Genomic DNA, 19,983 nt, shown 5'->3' with positions numbered 1-19,983 from the left:
ATCCAGAAGAACAACCCCACCATGCTTGACTGTTCTCATTATTTATTTAATATTAAAACCTTTATCTTTAGGTCTACGTACCTTCTCGTTTCCATTACCAATTTTTTCATTTACAAAATTACATGAACGTTAAGTTTATAAAGTTTTCTACAACCATTAAATGATGCTCACGAAAAAAATTACTTTAAGAAAAAATGCAAAATGATATGAAGAAAGTATTTTTTTCTTACCATTTTTTATGATTTGTTAAAAATTTGCTTATGTTTTGGATGAGTGTAGTTTTTTAACGATAAAAAATTCTTTCATTGGCCTGACAATCCACAATAGCAACAAAAGATTTCCATCGATTACCGTATAGATGGAAGTAACTACCATTTCATTCCACCTCGACTAGATAGAGATTCTGGCATCAGCCTGCATGGCGTTTTCATCAAATTTTTAGTGATCTGCAGTTCAGATCTGAAAGTGTATTACTGCAATGCATATGCCCCAAGATGCTGGTTTTCACTTAGGAATAAAGTTTCAATTTTAGGTGCAATTTTCTTTAGGTGCAAATTAAGACCATAAGAAAATTTAGGCTACTTATATAAGAAAAGCATTAACTTGAGCTTAGACTATTGTTACATAAAAAATTCTGCTGTGAATTTCACCACGCACCTTGTATTATTTTTAAGTATTTAATAAAATTTCAAAAATATTTACAGCTTTTTAAATTCACTACTAATCCTTTGATTTAAACTAGTCCTAGTTCTTTAATCTCTAAAAATATTTATCGTTCTTTTGTAAAACTCCTATTTTTAAAAAGTAAGATTTGCATTTTAAAGTAATTGGTAAATTTTAGAATGAAACAAATCGAAGTTTCCAAGAAAACATGATTTCAAACTTATTTTTAATCTTTTTTTAGTTTTAAAGAAATGTTTGTGCACAGATCAATGTAATTTCAGGTGTATCAATGACTTCTCTATAAATAAACTTATTTGAAAGGGTAACTTTCAAAGGTATAAAATAAAAGTGTAACAGAGTTTAATCTTAAATAAAAGTAAGACATTCATGGGACATTCATAATTTTTTTTATGTTGAGTAAAAACTCCAATATTTTAGAGTAAAATATGCCATTTGAATTTAGTAAATAAAGATTTAGAATTTTTAAAAAAGTTTTCAGTTAACTACATCAAAGTATACATAATTTAGGTGTTCATATAAATTTGGTCACTGCTTGATTCATAACTCATCATAAAGTTGGATAGATTTAGTGACGTTATTACAAAAATTAAATTAACTTATCACAAAAAAACATATTTATGAGAACTATGTATTCTAAATATTTGTTTACATAAATACATATAAAACAGTCAAACAACAATAACTTAATACCAAAAAAATTTTATTTTGATAGAAAAAACATTGTAGCTTAGAAAATGCTTTTTAAGAACATATCTCCAATGAGCATAATATAATTTTACATTTTCTAAACCAAAGTTATCTCTTGAGAAATTTTCAATAATTTTTTATATAAATTTCTTCTTTTTTTCAAAGTATTTTGCAAATGTTTCTGCTACTAAAATGGGAAAAATTAGTGATGCATCTCCAAATATCTTCACAGGAGTTGCATTAATTTTTATTTTCCCCCATGAAACAGCTTCATCAGGAGCAGCCCCTGAGTCTGAACCATCATATTCACTAGCAGTATTGATATATACACTGAAATCTGCTCCATTTCTCATTAAGTTTGCATTACATATATGATGCTTTATGACACCACCTCCGATAATAACCTGACCAGTATTTTTAGCATAAACAGCAAAATTGTTAATTTTTCGTATATCCTCAGCAATGTCTATTCGAAGACCAGGGTTACGATAGCTATGAAAATAAATATTATCTCCAATTGAGCCATCAGTAATAGCTGGGCTAAAAACAGGAATATCATTTTTATATGCCCAATAATAAATGGATTTTGGGTTATTTATACACTTTCCCATCTTTGCAATCATTTTTGATGGGGTCCAGTTAAAATTAGATTTATTCTGCTCTTCTAACATTTCATCCAAAATTGGCTGAAACCAATCTTCAAACAGACAATAATTTGTGTTTGGCACAATTAAGTTTCCAGTTCGGTTTAGTCCCTGCTTTCTTAATAACTGTCCATTTAGACTGAAATCACCTAGGTATGTAGGTGCCATACATTTGATAAAATCTTCCTCAATTCCACCTGCAGTTGTTACAAGAACGTCAACTAACTTATGCTCTACAAGATAACGAATAATATCTCTCACTCCTGATGATGCCATGTTTGAAGTATATCCAAGAAATATCGTACAATTTGTTTTTGGTTTATACATTTCTTCTATATGTTCACTGACATTCACTAGTAATTCATCACGACATTGTAACATTTTAAAAATTTCCTCTATTGCCTTTCCAAAATTTAAAGCTTGGAAGCCAGTTCTTTTGTAGCTTGCTAATATTTTCTCATAACAGATACCCTCATTAAAATCAAAACCTTCAACAGAAAGAGCTTTATTAGAGAAATCTACACTTTCAACTAGAACAGACTCTTTGACTATAGCAGGAAGCTGATAGGTGTCATTAAATTTCGTTTCACTTTCCATTTTATAGAAATAGGTTCTAAACCGCGTGGTTAAATTGAAAAATATTTAAAAGAAGGCAAACGATTTGAAATGAAAAATCAAAGTCGACGTTTTTCACGGGGAACCTCCAACAATTTAAAATAAAGTGCAGAATTATAATTTTATTGAACCTTCCCCTAAGCTTATATTTCGTTTACTTCATTTTTTTATTTAACTTCATAAATCAGCTTTTTTTAACTCTCGTGTGTTTTTATCCGGAATTATGCCCCAGGAAAAATTTTCATTGGAATTAGTCGAACGGGAAAAAGCCCGTACCACTCCTTTTTCGGGTGGTCTTCACACGATATGATGCTCATCTCATATCTTGTAACTTTTAAAATATACATTTTGAAAAATTTGAACAATAGTTATTTAAACTATTTCTCATTCGTTGTAATTGATTTATAATTAGTTCCTTCAATTACAACGAAGAATTTTTATTTCAAAAAAGAAGTTTTTGGTTCCAAAAATTTTAAAGTTCTTTATAATCACGCCGTGGCTGCATTTACTTTGTTGATGAGAGAATTTTCTTAGGGGTTGATTTTCTATAGGACTATAATCTTTGTGGTTAGTTTCCAGCTGCTTAATGAGGTCTGAATTCTAGCACTCAGACAGTAAACCCACCCAAGACGGTCATTAGCTCGTTATGGTTTATAATTTATTTTCCTCTTACTAGCTCGGTCTGGGTTGACTATTTGAATACTAGTGGTCTAACCCTACGTTTAAATTTATACGTTTTGAAAATTAGAAGTTTGTTTTATTCTAAGAATATTTTAAAAATTTTTTCGTCTTGTTTTAAGGAAGTGTGCATTTTTAAACGGAATCAGCAATGGAAGGCTGAAAACAAAGCTTTTTTGAACTTTTAAATTTACTTATCCGTTGAATAGAAAGTAGCAAAGCCTACTTAAATAGTTTATAATTTATAATAATGCCCGGGAAACAAAAATCCATTCGTCAAAGAAGAGAATAAGGCGTGTCACAAAATATTTTTAAAGTCTATAACATTTATTATTTTTTTTTTTTGGCTGAAACTTTTTTTTATAAAGATTTATGTTAAGATATAAAAACTTATAAACTTAAAAATTTCTTAAACATCCAAATATTTTCAAAACTTTTTAAATTATATTTTTTAGAGTTTTTAAGTCAAATCTCAAAGTTTTCAGAGATTCAAAAAAAAAACAAAAACCAAGTGTTATGTTTCAATTTTCCTCGCTTCAATAACTTAATTTTAACTCTTTTCGATTATGCCAATATTCACAACGTTTAAAACGACCAAACCGAACCAAGATTTTGTCTTTAAGATGGCTTTAAGATGGCTGCCTTTAGCACATTGGTGAAAAATATTAAAAAAAATTACAACATATCTTTTAAAAATGATGCAAAAGCAAAAATCTCATTTAATCAAATAGCAAAACACAAAACTCTTGTTTAAAGAGCTCTAATTAAACGAGACTATACAGTCCGAGACTATAGGCCGGGTGAATAAAAATGAGCAATTGCTTTCACTCAGTAACTGGTCAGCTTTACGTGAATAAAAACTTCAACAACTTTTCTTATGTTTTTATTCACGTAAAATTGAGCAATTACTGAGTAAATTGCTTACCTTTACGTGAATAAAAATATGAGACAAACTGCTGAAGTTTTTGTTCACGTAAAGCTGACCAATAACTGAGTAAAAGCAATTGCTCATTTTTATTCACCCGGCCTTATAACTTCCATTAGCATTGTAGGATCCAGGCCTTTAGTTCTGGCTTTTGCTCAAAAAAAAAAAAAAAATCTAAAAAAACATGAGCGTTTTGACAAAATGAGCGTTTGACAAAAGCTTCGAAACTCCCTTAGAACAATCAAAAAATGAAAAACCGGTTTAACGACAAAGCAATGACGCAATGCCACTGACGCAAAGTACTTCAAAGTTGGAATTAGTAGAGCCGTTTCTAACTATACCAGAAAAGCAAGCTGAACAATTAAAATTCTTTCTGCACTTAGTTTTCAAATCATGATAAAATGACATTCGGTTCTTTAGGTACGTTATCGCTTCTAAAAACCATCTGAATGAATGTAAATTTACTGAGCTAAAAAAATATTTAGATTTATTGAGCTAAAAAAGTTGTGTGTAAAATTATGAGTATTCACTGGATGTTCTTTTTGTCTAATGAATGGACCAATGGGCTACACTAAGAAACAGATTCGTTTAAAACTATAACTGAAGGATTACATTATTACCTGGTATATTACAAGCATAATCAAACAATGTCTGATAAAAAAAAAGTTAAGAAGAAGCACATTAATTTACACGACTTACTGAAAATATTTTAAATGTAAACTTTCATCTTTTGGACATCTATTCATTATGTAACTTTGTTGCTACAAACGATAGTCAAAATGTTGACATTTTACTAAGTTCGGTTAAACCTTAAGTTTATATCCCATGACATACTCATTTATTTTTACGCAAGAAGAATACTTATTACTTAATTATTTCATTGACAGATTGGACTGGAGGTCATTTTCTTTGGCATTCTCACTAACTTAATCATTGTAATTGCAAATTAATCTCTTTTAGCGATTTCACTTTTAATTTCTAGACGAAGTAAATACTTTTTTTGTACACCACTGTACTTTTTAGCAAGATATTTCTAAAACATTGTTTCTTCATTATCATCAGATGTAATAGTCATTCTGACATTAATATCAAGACGATTTTTTTTTAAATTGAGCAACTTCGGTTATGAAATGGTTTTTACTCAAATATCCATTTCCTCATATCATTCCTACTTAACGAAAATATTGATAAATAACTTCAATATTTTGCAATAAAAAATACTTTTATTAATAATAAAAAAGCTTTTTGTTAATAATAAAATCAGATCGTTCTTATTGAAATTCATATCTCCCTCTATTTATCAGGGATTCATTCGAACAACTTATTGTTCGAATGAAACCTTGATCAATAGAGGAAGATATAAAATTTGAGGCACACTTTTAAAAAGTGTGTAAAGTAATATGTATTATCGTATGTTACATAACTGATTTTAAAAGAGCATATTGCGAGATTCATTTAAAAAAACGGCGAACAGTTGGTGTTTTTTATAAGACTCGATAAATAAGTGATTTTATGAGAATTTATAAGAATTTTTTTGAAGAAACATCGAGCGAAAACTTTAACTCTTTTATTTTCTATGAACGATAGATATTCACACAGATTATGCATGTGTATCATTAGAAATAGTTTTTATATAAAAATATTTTTTTTCACCCCAGTATCCTAACAGTCATAACTTCTATTTCTTTGAGACCACGTAAATTTGTTGGGGAAACTTATGTAAATTTTAAATGAAGTGTACCTGTAGTTTTTAAAGAGATTCTGTGGTGCAATAAAAGGAAACAGATGTTTACTTTTTTTGTATCACGTTTTTGATGTTTTCTACGCTAGTTAAATTTTATTCGCCACTTTAGTTTTCACAACATTTTAGATTTAAGCTTATAATAAAAAAAGTGTAGTATTCCTGATTGAAATACCTTAAAATACCTTGAAATATCTTTTCAATATTTTTTACTTTTCAATCAAACGAGAGTTTTTTAATAAAAAAAAATCTGCAGTTGTCAAGAATTACTGGCAGCTTGTAAAGTTGGACTGGAAGTTTTTCATCTTTTTTAATTAAAATATCTCTCTTACTAGAAATGATGCGGTAAGTGTTTAACGCTATCTTTTAAGACTATTTTGAATTTTTAAAACCCCTTTTGATATTTTTCTAGCAACTGTGAAGTTAGTTGAAAGAAGAAAGAATTGATCGCCATTTTTCAAAATAGAAAAAGTTTTACTTTACATGAAACCAGGGGCCATTATGAATCAAATTTAATCAAGTTTAACACGGTTTAGATAAAATGCTATGTGTTATTTGATACCGTATATTTAGCACCAATGGAACGCACCAGGCGGAAGTAAGAAATTATTAAAACAGCTCTGAAAATTACCAGCGGAAATAAAATTGTTGAGAGAAAATTAGAGTTTCCTTTGTGCGTAGTATACGTTCAATTTGCGTTCAAAAGTAAAACGTTCTCTGCCAAATGCTAAGTCAAATACTTCAAGCTACTTCTTAGGGGGGTTAAAGCTAAAGTCTGCAAATGTCTAGCGACACTTCCAGTCTACTGATAGCTGTACTCATTTCACCTTAAAGATGAGGGATAAGAAACAATTCTATGATCCCTTTTAAATTTGCTTCATCCAGTACTAAGTTTCGTTTTCCATTGGATTTTTATAGCGATTCATCAAAGTCTAGCTAAAATTTGATCGAAAAAAAATAAAATTCTAAATAATTCAAATAGTTACAAGATTTATTTTCAGACAGGAGCTTAGTCAACCATTTTAGAGAGTTTAAAAAAGGAAGAATGTTTAATAATCTTTCTCTTTTTTTCTAAAGCGACGGTTTTTCTCATTTTTTTATAGATAGTCTTTTCAGAATGTTCACCTTGTTGATACGCGATTGGTTTTAGACAATTTTTTTTACACTATGTTTATGTTGTTTTTTTTAAATAGATGCGTCGACGCAATGTGCTGACGTAAGAAGTAACGCAAACGTATCTTAAATGCAGAAGCGGAAAATTTTTTCATGGTGACGGTATAATTATTTAATTAATTGTCGGTTTCCGTGCAAACTATAAATGTCAGACATACTTTGAATAGACGAAAAATCGATTATGTAATGATGTTATTTTTTTATGTTTACAGAATTTCACGCTTTTCAAATTTGAAATGGATACAGAAAAAACCTTGCACCGTGAGGAAAATTGTGTTGAATTAAACAATGCTTGCTCTAGTTGCGCACAGCCCATAACAGATAAGTTTGTTGCAAAAATATTAGATAAAGTAATGCATGAAAGTTGCGTAAGATGTTTCAGCTGCAACTCTTTGCTGAAAGACACCTGTCACCTCCGCGATTCAAAAATTTATTGCAAGGAACATTTTTTCAGGTAAATTCTTTGATTTCTTAACTGGAGTATTTAAAAGCAGCGTCCGTTTACATTTTTAAATATACAGAGCATATTTAAAAATGTGCAGACCATGCTGTAATTGCAGACCATGTTGTAATTTGCGGACTCATCAAGTGATTCTTTATTTTGATTTTTTTTTATATTCAAAAATAAAGATATGCAGAATGTGGATATTCATAAAATAGTTTATTGTGTTCGTTATGTTTTGAAAAATATTTTCTAAGCCCGTTTGTTATACATAAATTTCACTACGTTCGCTTGATTTTTATTGGTCAAGATTAGAAATAGCAAACATGGTGCTAAATGGGTTAAATTAGGGCAAAGTCTTTTGAATATTTTCTTTTAAATATCCGTGCAGATGAATTTATCTAAGCACTTTTCTGAAGCTGATCAATCGAGTTGCAATTTATTTTCTGCAACTATAACAAAAAACCTCAAACCCAAGTTATACAGAAATTGAAAATAAAAAAGAAAACGAAAAATAACTTATAATTTTGAATGAAACAACTTTCCATTTTTATTTTATTATCAAATAAATTTTTCTATTCTATTTTTATTTTATCTTAATTTTCTTTTAGATGTTTCGGCGTGAAATGTGCAATTTGTAAGGAAGGAATTAACCCCTCGGATATGGTGCGTAAACTTGCAGGTAAAGTAATTCACATAGCATGTCTTCGTTGTAGTCTTTGTAGCAAGGAAGCAGTAACCGGCGATCAACTGTACATCACAGAAAATTTCACTTTTGTGTGCAAAGAAGATTTTGAAAATAAAGTTAGGAGCTTCGAAGGTATTATTTTGTTAAAACTTCAACCGAAAATAATTTCTTCTTATTTAATATAACTAAATTTATTCTTCATAAAATATATAAAAATAATTTGTTCTTCATTAACTAAATGGAAATTTAAAATACTTATGCAAATATATATTTAAATAGTTAACTCCTTCAATCCATTCAACATCAAAATATATTTCTAAGAAGTAGAAATAAAACAAATGTAAGGTAATTTGTTTGAAAAACTAATAACTAGTTTCTAAAGAAGCCTTGTATCAAGCTATGTATCGAATTTATGCGAACACTGACGAATTCTTTGTCAGTGTCTGCATAAATTTTTTACTTAATCAACAGATTCGATTCGAATCTGTTGATTAAGTAAAAAATTTATGCAGACAATGACAAAGAAACGATTTGATTCGAATCTGTTGATCGAACTGAGGATTAAGACTGTTTTATTGTGCTCCACCAGCTGATTAAATGTGCAAACTGTGTCGGCCGGAGACTTACTTTTTTGGGACTGCAACCATTCGTTTTGAGCAACTACAAAAAAAATTATTATACATTTCAGATTAAAATTGTCTCACAAAAACTTTGCTTCCCCCTTTACTTATAGGTCTTCTAGACTTAAAAAAAAAAAACCAAATGTCATTTTGTTAGGATTTTATAGAGTATATCCTACGCAGTTCTCAGAAATATCAAATCTCATAAAAAGAGAATGGAAAAGAAATTAAAACCCTTGTATAACTATACACTGCATTTTTTCGAGAAAACAAAAAACAACAACAACAACAACAAAAAAACTTGAGTCTATGTGTTTACTATTTATATCTTTTAAGTTTTTAGTCTAAAAAAATATCTCATAGACTTGATTCAAAAAAAATTGCAATTAACAATCTGCATATTTATATCAATAAAAAAGATAATTTTTTTTTCAATGTATATTCTTAACCAAAAAAGCAAGTTGCAACGTATTCTTACTAGTATTTTTGGCTCTAATAGAACCGCCTCTCCGATTGAACCGCCTCTCCGATTGAACCGCCTCTCCGATTGAACCGCCTCTAAAATAATCCGGTTCTTTTAGAAACAATAATCCCATCTTTCTTTTTACTCCCCCCCCCCCCTTTTTTTTTTTTTTTTTTGTGGTTTGCGTATTCAAGTAAGTTTGCCTAATTATTTTCGGATTTTCTAGGTATGTGCAGAGTCTTGATGTTTCATCACTTGAATTCGAACACAATTTAAAAATGAAAATAGGCGGTTTGCGTTTTAAATTTAATCCCGCCCCTCCCAAATTTGAAAATTCATTGTGCATGCGAGTAGGAACGTGCACCACATGTTTTATGGTTTTTCGTAAATATTTTCGCTTCACTGTTTTTAACTCAGTAAAACAATGTTTACTAAAATGCCGAATCAGTAAATTTTCCGAACTTTTTCATGTTTGACTTTGATTTAGGATCTATTTTTATACTAAAGTTGGTATAAAATGAATACAAAGTTTTTCTGTGTAAAAATTACTCTTAAAAATTACTCATGCATTTAGATTCGGTTTACAAATTTCAGCCAGCTCGATCACTTTCTAAAAATAAATTCTCGCTTCATCAAAAATTAAACTTATGAAAGATTTATATTCTATGGTTTATTTTAATTCAAGCTGATTAGACGTTGTTTTTTTTATAAAAATTTGTTTGTAAGAAACTTGTACTAGAAGCCTCGAAATCTTAAGAAACAATATTAGTACAAAGTTACTTTTCAATAAGAAACTTATTTTATTAAGAGTTCGAGGAATATTTCATAATTTGTGTTCTGTTCAGGGACAAACCTGAGGATTATATTGTATTGAATGATTTTGATGGAATTCAAATAATTTTAGTTGACTGTAAAGCATTTCATCTTACTTGTTGACATGTTTTCAAATTGCATTTTACTTTTTCTCTCTTTTGATAATCTGAAACTTAAGAAACTCTTAAGAAACCTTTAATACTGGAGTTGTAAAAAATTACCCTTAAAATAAGTACAAGCCCATTTTTTTGGTTTCTTACAAAAAAAAAAAAAAAAAAAAAAAAAAAAAAAAAAAACGTGTAACAGTTTTAATTTCGAAATGAATCAGACAAAAATGTCACATAACAAGAGAAGTAAGATAAAAAGGGAATCGATTAATAAATCTTCAAGCTGGCAAATTTCCAATTTAAACAAATTTAGGCTCGTTAAAAATTTTTTTCCATACCTAATTTCTTTATCTTGATATTTTTTTTTAATTTTGATATGCTGATTGTTGATACAGCTTGAGAATATTTTTTTGTTCACTTGGAGTTTTCAGTAACTCGTACTTTTTTTTTGTAATTTTCATACAAAAAAACATTTTTTTGTTTTAGAGTATATTTTTTCTAATGCATATCCGTTCGTAAAAAACCTCCAACCTGACGTCTTGTTACATATATAACAATCGATTAACAATTATCTTTAATATTTGGCATAAATACTTTAAATTTCTATTCTCAATACTTATTTAAATGCTTATTTTTGAATTTTTGTTTTCGAATATTTAAGGCCTGAGTGCATTGAAATCTTTTATTTTTATTAGCGGTTTTAAATCTTAAAATTTTTAAGGCCTGATTTCACTGAAAGCGTTTAATTTTATCAGTAAGATACAGTTTTCGTTGTTGATATCAAGTGAAACCCATTGAATGGGGGAGGGGAGGTGGGCCACCAACAAACTCGGAAGGTTGAGGTAGTTTTCCAAATTTTAATGAACGTCCGCTTCCCCCTCCTTCCCAAATGTTAAGGACCTGAAAGTAGCTATGAGAAGTCCGGAACTTAAGAACGAGTTTCAACCGGTTTTAACGACTTTCAACCGGTTTTAACTTTAGCGAAAATAATCTTTGTTCTATTTTTGCATTACTAATGGAGGTTACAAAGAGTAGGAAGTAAGTTAAAACATTAAATGAAGCAGATGTTATTTCAAATAATAGAAATCTGCTCTTTTTATCATTTCGATTTTTTTGTAGGTCGTAGAATATTGAGGCTGATACTTCACCAATACTTACTTTATACTTTTGTTGTAATTTATAAATCGAGTATAAGTATGCTCATGTTAGAATTTCTGATACAAAATCAAAAAGCAATATTCTTCTGAAATCTTCTTTAAATGTCTCTATCATCTTAAATAATCTTAAGAGATCTTAAATCTCTTTTATTATTGAAATCTTCTTTCAACAAGGGTTTATTGCTTTGTTTTTTAAAAGAATACTAAAACGCACTGATTTAATAAATCCCCGCTTTTAAAATTATTATAGTGAAATTACTTTTTTAAAGTTATTTTGTAACTAAGTGAATATTTTAACATAAACTTTTGAAATCCGATTCTCAGGTTACATATACCTTACTTTAATGTATAACTAATAGCAAAAATCCTTGAATGACTTAATTGATCTGCAAAACCCTCCTCTATATTACAGTTTTGATTTACTATTAAAGGATCCGAAAAATCCTATAGCAGTTGCATGTCTGACGAGTCGCTTGAAAAATCCCCTGGCGCATCTCTCGGACCAAGCGATGACGAAGACGAAGCGAATAGAAGGCGAGGTCCTCGCACTACAATTAAAGCTAAACAACTCGATGCATTAAAAGCCTCTTTTTCAGTCACTCCAAAACCTTCTCGACATCTCAGAGAAAAGTTAGCAAAAGATACAGGCAAGCTTGATAATATTTTTGCTGTTTTTATAAGCAGTAGAATGTAATCGACGTTTTTTTAAATCCAAAATTAATTTTTGTATTAGTTACCTCGTTGTTCATTTTCAGTGGAAAAACACCTTATAAGTTGTTCCGTTTATCACATTATCGGTCTTCTCGTGTTTGTGATTGTATAACTAAACATTTAACTTGATATTTAGAACTTAGTCATACGTTACGATTATATCTTTAAAATATATTTACTATTTAATGAAAGTGTTCTTTTTCCGCGAATTTCAGAAATTTTTATGCAAAAACTGATCATTATGACATCTAGGCTTGACAATGCGAGTAATCCAAGTCTGGTTTCAAAACAGAAGATCTAAAGAACGTCGATTGAAACACCAATCAATTAAAGAGAGCTGTCATTTTAAAGTAACAGATAAATGCGAAGAAAATTTTAATACAGAAAATCATATTGAAAGTTGTAAGTGATTTCTTTTTTTTTTCTCTGTGCAGCTCATAAAAGTTCCTTGGGTAGAATTTTTTAGTTTTTGTTATGTTATATTTAGCAGCGATAACACATGAATGCAGCCAACACACCTTGTATACTTCAAGAAACATTAGGTCAATAGAAAGCGGCGAATGCATCTATTCGTTATTCCCTAACGACAAATCTGTTTTGCTGCCCTTAAAAACTTACTTCTGTGAAAAAACTAAAAGCAATGACCTGAGTTTTTTCACAGGTTCTGTTAATTCACATTCAACTCCATTGTTAAACAAAGGTTTCAACAACGGCCGTTCAGCTATTCTATGCAATGCGGCCCCATTGATGCCAGTTTATCAGAGACTTTAGGATTCGATGAAGATTTAATTAAATAGGGAAGGTGAAAAAACAAGAGAAAAAGTTTATTAGAAATACTACCTCCAAAAAAATCGGATTCGAAAGAACTAATGAATCGAAAGCGTTCCTGTTATCAAAGATATTTCAATAGAAAAAGTTACCATAAAATGTGATTGATTTACGTTGAAAATTTACATTGTGAAACTTTTAATCGAAAAAAAAATTTAATTTTTCTAAATAAGAGCAAAAAAAAAAAGTTGAAAGAAAAACAACGTTCATACTTTATTCTTAATTCCGTATTTAATTTGTTTAACGTACATCTACATTCAATTTAAAAAAAAATCCTAAAAATCCAAGAGAAAATTTGAAAAGTAAGACGAGTGATGCCTCAACTTAACGATTGACTAAAACATTTGCTATTATAAAATTATTTAAAACTTTTAACTTAAAAATAAAATACGGAAAGAAACAAATATTTTTATTTTTTAAAAAATAACTTTTGTTCTACAAAACTAGTAATGATTTTTATGACGTTGTGACATTGTGACTGTTACTCGATGAGATGTCTTAAAATTGCAAATAAACTACCGTAGGAAATATTGCAAGTAAACCACCCAAAGAGAAAAAAAAAAACTCAAAAGGCGACAAAAACAAAATCTCGGTCAATTTACTCCAAATCGTGATCAGCCACGCTTTGTTTCAAATACTCAGTGTATAGTCTGGCCTTTACAAAGAAAAATCGTACAATTTATTTTTTCAAACATAAAAACAAAAAAATTTGAAAAAAAATTGAAAAAAAAAAAAAAGAAAAAAAAGAAGTTAAATTAATGAAAGAATTTTTTATCTTGTAGTTTATCTACATAATAATTTATATACCTTATTTGGTTTGATAGCAGTTTCAATATATTCTTTTTTTTCTTGAAGAACCCGCCGGACCTTACGTGGTAGCGTTGCTTTTGTGCTAAAACAAAGGAATTAGTTATTAACTTCTTTTAAATCGATGAAACCATTTTTACTTTATGATCATTAGTCATCAAATATTCCTTACTTTTCAAGTTTAAAACACCATGAATTAATGATTAACAATATAAATCCGATAAAATATTTGCTTCTATCACCTCAAAAAAAAAAAAAAATCCTACTTACATCGAGAAAAATCTTGCTTACCTCGAGAAAAGTTTAGATGCAATAAGTAAAATAGCTAACGAAACGCCGAGCACTAAGCGAGTATGAAATTCAAATTCTTTAGGGAATTCATGCCAAAATTTAGCCACTGGTGCCTAAAGTACGATGACATTTGCAATAAGAAGCAATCAACTAACATAAGTGGGACTTTCATGTAATAACATATATATATAGATTACATACTAAATATATTTTTATAGGATCATAAGGCAAGAAATCTAAGGAGAAGTAACTGAGTGATAAGAATGACCCAATACATGTTGCCATTAGGAGTAGCAAAAAGCTGATAATAGAAGATCGGATATTTGCGTTACCTTGAATTCTAAAATATTAAAAAAAGAGAATTTAAAAACATAGAAGAACCAAAAAAACAAAACAAAACAAAACAAAAACAAAACAAAAACAAACCAAACCAAAAATAAAGAGAGAATTTTTCTAAATGTGGATTTGCTGGGTTGCTTTTAAAACTGGTTTTAACATTAAAATCATTGAGCAGATACAAGACTTACCTATCTTCTTCTAGTATTGCATTAATTTTGCTACTGACTGTGTTACAATCGGTTTCAAGTTTGTTTAGAGTATTTTGAATAGTTTGATTAATAGTCTTGTCTATCTCTTTACATACTGATTCTATCTGATTTTCGCAGCGAGGAGCCTTTAAAATATGAGTTGTTACTTAAGTAATTCTTTTTAATATATTGTTTTGTTACTTATCTAGTTATTGATTTAACTAAGGTTTGTTATTAAAGATATTCTTTATGTTAATTCTTATTTATAATACCTGACTGTTAAATGATAAAAAAAAAAGAAAAAAAGAAAAAAAAAAAAAAAGAATTTGAGACCTTTTCAGTTAGTGATGGAATGAAGATAGTGGGCATATCAAAACCACATTTATTTAATCCTGGTCTTTTGCATAATTCTTGAGTGATTTGCATCAAAACACGCTGACGATCACTCTCTGTTCCAGCTGTGTCAGCTTTGCTCAGATAAAAGCGAATTCTATCATTTTTCTTTTCATTAAGATGTTCTGAAACAAACAAACAAAAAAAAAATAGATAAAAAAACAGTTTTCTAAGCTGTCTTCAAACAACTATTGCTGCTCTACTTACCCACAATATTCAAAGTTCTTTTGCAAAGTGCTTGTCCAATAGGGTCAAAAAACACAAATATCATATCACAGAGACTTCCTGGACAAAAAAATATGAAAATTAGGCTCATTCAATATAACATAAAGTAAAATTGAGGTTAAAAATTGAACTTACTAAATACTAAACAACAACATAATATAAAATAATAGTTAAATAACAATATTAAGTATTGAAAATAGTGAACTTTTTTCCTCTCAAAACAACTTTTGTCTACTTGCCTAAGAATTCAATGGCTTGGTTTACATCAAATGGATATAACATATCCCCATCTACTAGCCCAGGAGTATCAACAAACATTATCATGTTGAACTTTTTTTGCTTTGAAGTAGAAATCTCTGTACTCACGTATTCAGATACACCTAAAAATTAAATGCAAATTACATTGTTAAATCAAAACTGTAGATAAAATTAACATCTCTATGCAATCCTTTAGTTATAAAATATCAAGTAATATTTTTTCAAAAGCAATATGTTTGTAAATATTTCAGTTTAAACAACTTAGATTGTATCAAAGGGTCATTCAGAAATATCAAATAAAAAAGCTTTTAACATCTAAGAAATATTATTGAATAGAAAAAACAGCAATAATTTGATGAACCTCAAATTTACAAAACAATTATTTTTTGAAAAAGTGTAATAAACACCTTCAATTTCTTGCAAAGGTTTTAAATGAGGAAACAGATGAAAAGATGCATTTCCCTAAATTTAAAAAACAGATCTTTTTAAAATTCAATATACTTCTAAATAAGTTTTCAAAACACAAAATTGAAAAAGAGCTGGTAAAAATTATTATAATAAAACTTGCTAATAGTGACTCTCGTTTCTTTCCGCTAGTGACAATAGTAAATCCTTGTGTTTCTATAGCAACTCCTGTTTTCTGAATATGTTCTTCAACATACCTAAACGAAGTTTTTTTTTAAAAAAAAAAAAAGTAAATAAAAATGAAGAGAATGCTTTTGTGAATAGAATAAATTAAATAGTAATAAAAACGATTTAGATTTATTTACTAAAAGCATCATACTTCTACAAATATTATACAATTAACTTAGAATGTTTTCAAGTATTAATTTGATTTTTGGGGCTTTTTGTTGTTGTTTTATATGTGTGTTGATTATATTTAAAAAGAATCTTAAAAATAGTAAAAAGTACAGCAATAAATCTTGGGAAAACTAATTTTACTAAAAAACTGTGCCAATGTATGTATGTAAGTATGTATGTATGTATGTATGTATGTATGTATGTATGTATGTATGTATGTATGTATGTATGTATGTATGTATGTATGCATGCATGCATGTTTGTATTATGTAATCAATTAATGAAGCAATAAGCAATAAACAATTAATGAAAGTTTTAAAAACAAATTTTCACAGAATTGTTCCAAGATTATGAATGTTTTTTTTGTTTTTTTTCTGACAATTTGGAATATAAACGTTAATTTTTAATTTCATTAAAAATTCAATACAAAAAGATTGCAATAAATTATAAACAGTATTTATAATTTGATATGCAAATTTAACATTAATCAGAGATAATATGGTATCAACATTTGAAAATTTATTCTAAATTAAACAACTTTAATATTTTAGAAAAACATGCACACATACCAATTTACAAAAGAACTTTTGCCAGCAGAATGATTACCCATAAGCATAATAGTGATCTTTTTACGAGGAGCTAATAATCCAACTCCTACAGACTCTGCGATCTTGATAAGCCCTAAAAAAATTTTTTTTTTTAAAAAATCATCATGAGATATTGATTTAAAGTACTAAATATATTTACTAAATATATTTCGCTACATAAAGGTACTACATAAAGGAAATCATGATGTCAGATAAGTAAAGCTTTTATTTAGTTGAAAAGTAATTGTACAGTAATATTTTGTACAATACATAAAGAGTATGATAACAGTTAATTCAATTTTAGCTTTAAAAATATTTAGCTTTAAGGTAAGAAAAAATTCAAAATAATATAAGTACAATTACAGCTAAAAGTTCAAAGATTCTATGTTATTTTGGATACTTATATCTGTAATGTAAGCCTTTTGTGCATTATACAAAATACCTTATTTACAGTGTTTTAGAGAAAATAACTCAGTTTCATTAATTTTTGAGATAGACCCATTTAGCACCAAGCCACAGATAATTAGGGAAGTGTTCTGAAACTGTCAAAAACAAGTTGTCCTTATCATTTAAACAGCTTTGTAAAGTAATAAGTTTTGTAAATTTGTGTTCAAGTTAATCAACCTGAACTTTTGGTAAACTGGGCTAAAAAATACATAATTTTTCATAAATTCATTTAAATAAAAACGTGAGAAATTTCTTTTCATATTATTGCTATTCACAATTAACTTAGTTGGAAGTAATTTTTTTTTTTTTTTTAACAATTTACTAAATGTCATATTAATGCAACAGTATTTTTAAAACAAATATAAAACTTTTCTTGCACTAAGAAAAAAATTTTATTAGCTGTTTCTTATTAATATAACAGGAACTATATTATCTACCATAAAGTATGTTATGATACATTTATATATATTAACCTTTTTCTGCATCAGTATATAGTGCGTGACATTCTCTGAGTATTTTCTCATTTACATTAACGCTAAAATTTTCAGTAGAATTGGTAGATACTCTTGTTTTTGCAGAAGGCATAATAATGTTTATTCGTTTTATTCGAAACCTTTTGGAATTCTATATACTTTTCATGTGACTTAGTTTTCGGAAGTAAAAAAGATTTTTAAAGTCATGAACCATTCTGCAAAATATCCTTGATTCGAAGACGTGGATGAATGGCGGCAAACGGGAAAAAGGACTTCCTTTAGCCTCAGTATAAAACAGTTGAATAAGGTTAAGTAATTCTTTTGTTCATGAATTAAAATGTGTTAAAAATCATATATACAAATTTTTATATTTTTTTAGAGTAATAAAATTTGACCTAACAACACCTTTTATAGCTTTTCAGGAATTTCAGTTAACTAGGATAAAGCTACTAACGCGAAAAGATAGTAACTATGAGTGCCTCATTTGATAAATTGGAAAGTTTAAGTTCTCTACAATAAGAAGTTTATCTCCAATGTAAAAAATTCATAGATTCAAGAAACACAAACCAAATTTATTTTGTGGATAAAATAACCAGAATCTGTACAAAAAAAAAATGTTTAAAATCCTCTTTTTAGTTTTCCTTGAACGTGAACCTTATTTGATCCAAGGAATGCAGCTTCGGACTTAAATTTTCTAAGAAGATAGTCATGGAATAGAAAGTTTCTGTTTCCATCAATTGTGGGGTAACTTTGTTATAAAAAAAAAAAAATTGGAAAAAGCACTTTCTAAAAACTACTAGATTTTATTTAACAAACATAAATTATTGCTATGCTGCTATAATTTTGTGAACTTATAGCCAGAGTGAATGCAACGTAAAATCTCAACATGTACTGTTAAACTTACAGGTGGATATATTATGGGTAAGTGTAGCTTACTTTTTCTTATGGCTAATAGCTTACATCTTTTCGCTACAACAATATATATTTGATATTGGTCTTGTGTAAGATTTTTGTTAAAAAGTGATCATATGTTTAGTAAACAGGATGAACTTCAAAGTTGAAGAAGATAATCAGAGTTTTTTATCGCAGCAGAAATCTTAGTGAAATTAACCGTTGGTTAATCATGAGATTAACCAACATCATCTTTAAAATTATAGGTTCAACTACTCCTCAAAACACTTTTACATCTTTTGAAATTACGAAATTAAAAATAGCCTGTCAACTATCAAGCGGAACCAACCGATGCAACATTTTGGAAAGGCCTGCAGATAATAAAACTTAAAATAAATGCTTAAAATAAAAAGTAAAACGTGTATACATATAAATATAAATATTTACAAAAATGCATGAAAAATAAGTATGTAAAATTGAAACCCGAATTATTATCATAAGATATTGTTCCCTGCTCCTACGATTTAGGTCACTCTTGATTCCATTAGGCAGTTGGAAATGTAGCAGCATCTGAGATCTTCAACATTTATAAAAAGATTATCTGGCGTTACTTTCAAGTACGAAAGCTCCCAAAAAAAAATTAGCAACATTTTAAAAGTTATTTTTTCATGCCATTCTTTTACAATTCAAAAAGTAAAATAAACGGAACGAGTTATTCTTACTTTAAAAACGAGTTTTTAATTATAAGTTACGCAACGAATTATTAGTTATTAGTTACGAAACGAGTTGTTCTCACTTTAAAAGTAAAATGAACGGACCGAGTTATTCTCACTTTAAAAGTAAAATAAACGGAACGAAAAATTTTTTACCAAAAATTTTTTTTCAAAAAATCAATTTTTCCATAAAATCTTTCTCAAAGAAAATTCTCTTTTTGATTTTGTAATAAAATCTTTTTCAAATCTTCTTTTAGATTTTCTCATTTAATCTTCCCATAAAAACTCTCTCTAAAAAATCTTCTAGATTCTCTCAAACGATCTTTTTATATGTCCGCTAATGTTTCTTAAATCAAGTGTTGTTCTAGCATTAACAATAAATTTTATTTTCAAGATCGTTAGTGTTTCAATCTTAAAATAAAATTTGGTATTAAAACATATTTTATTAACAAGATTCTACCAGTTAGTCATGGCTCTTTGAAACAGGTTTTATCAGTTATTTTTTGATTAGCGTTTATCTCTGGGGTTTACTTGTTTATAAAACTCATAAAATGGCTACAGAACTGTCGCGTGCCTTAATAATTGAACTATTAC

At 28.4% G+C, this 19,983-nt stretch overlaps 3 protein-coding genes across 5 annotated transcripts; 1 reads left to right on the top strand and 2 right to left on the bottom strand.

Moving 5' to 3' along the window:
- Positions 1–1,298: 1,298 nt before the first annotated feature.
- On the bottom strand, positions 1,299–2,828 carry LOC145184589 (deoxyhypusine synthase-like). The gene has a single exon (XM_080060312.2). It carries the CDS (start codon positions 2,610–2,612, stop codon positions 1,509–1,511), a length of 1,104 nt encoding a protein of 367 aa, XP_079916438.2. The 5' UTR covers positions 2,613–2,828; the 3' UTR covers positions 1,299–1,508.
- A 3,221-nt stretch (positions 2,829–6,049) lies between these two features.
- Positions 6,050–13,176, top strand: LOC145184153 (LIM/homeobox protein Lhx1-like). 2 transcript variants are annotated; one of them, XM_090092532.1, is made up of 7 exons: positions 6,050–6,319; positions 7,168–7,249; positions 7,360–7,601; positions 8,201–8,409; positions 11,869–12,084; positions 12,401–12,550; positions 12,639–13,176. In XM_090092532.1, the coding sequence occupies exons 2-7, from the start codon at positions 7,241–7,243 to the stop codon at positions 12,917–12,919; spliced, it is 1,107 nt and encodes a 368-aa protein (XP_089948658.1). In that variant the 5' UTR covers positions 6,050–6,319; positions 7,168–7,240; the 3' UTR covers positions 12,920–13,176. The 2 variants fall into 2 exon arrangements, with proteins under 2 accessions (XP_089948658.1, XP_089948657.1); XM_090092531.1 differs by having other exon boundaries at positions 12,636–13,176.
- A 9-nt stretch (positions 13,177–13,185) lies between these two features.
- On the bottom strand, positions 13,186–17,987 carry LOC145184020 (uncharacterized). Of its 2 annotated transcripts, none has more exons than XM_090092530.1 (12): positions 17,786–17,987; positions 16,848–16,959; positions 16,046–16,139; positions 15,885–15,939; positions 15,459–15,599; positions 15,202–15,279; positions 14,935–15,119; positions 14,602–14,747; positions 14,276–14,414; positions 14,075–14,187; positions 13,784–13,868; positions 13,186–13,631 (listed from the first exon to the last, which is right to left on the bottom strand). In XM_090092530.1, exons 1-12 carry the CDS (start codon positions 17,895–17,897, stop codon positions 13,575–13,577), a joined length of 1,317 nt encoding a protein of 438 aa, XP_089948656.1. In that variant the 5' UTR covers positions 17,898–17,987; the 3' UTR covers positions 13,186–13,574. The 2 variants fall into 2 exon arrangements, with proteins under 2 accessions (XP_089948656.1, XP_079915688.2); XM_080059562.2 differs by having other exon boundaries at positions 15,202–15,275; positions 15,455–15,599; positions 17,786–17,982.
- Between the last annotated feature and the right edge of the window lie 1,996 nt (positions 17,988–19,983).

Source organism: Hydra viridissima, unplaced genomic scaffold, assembly GCF_058129835.1.
Source record: "Hydra viridissima isolate aposymbiotic clone 2 unplaced genomic scaffold, HvirCarnegie_v1 scaffold_7, whole genome shotgun sequence".
Taxonomy (NCBI): Eukaryota; Metazoa; Cnidaria; class Hydrozoa; order Anthoathecata; family Hydridae; genus Hydra; species Hydra viridissima.
The sequence above is the reverse complement of the archived record's forward strand: the minus strand, read 5'-3'. Positions and strand labels throughout refer to the sequence as shown.

Bases quoted from the DNA above. Each gene is read 5' to 3' on its own strand.
- LOC145184153 (XM_090092531.1), top strand. The intron at 7,602-8,200 runs GTAAATTCTTTG...ATTTTCTTTTAG, and splicing joins TGCAAGGAACATTTTTTCAG to ATGTTTCGGCGTGAAATGTG. The intron at 8,410-11,868 runs GTATTATTTTGT...TTACTATTAAAG, and splicing joins TAAAGTTAGGAGCTTCGAAG to GATCCGAAAAATCCTATAGC.
- LOC145184020 (XM_090092530.1), bottom strand. From the start codon at position 17,897: ATGCCTTCTGCAAAAACAAGAGTATCTACCAATTCTACTGAAAATTTT. The intron at 15,120-15,201 runs GTAAGTAGAGCA...TGTTTGTTTCAG, and splicing joins AAGAACTTTGAATATTGTGG to AACATCTTAATGAAAAGAAA. The intron at 14,415-14,601 runs GTAAGTCTTGTA...TTAATATTTTAG, and splicing joins GCAATACTAGAAGAAGATAG to AATTCAAGGTAACGCAAATA.
- LOC145184589 (XM_080060312.2), bottom strand. From the start codon at position 2,612: ATGGAAAGTGAAACGAAATTTAATGACACCTATCAGCTTCCTGCTATA.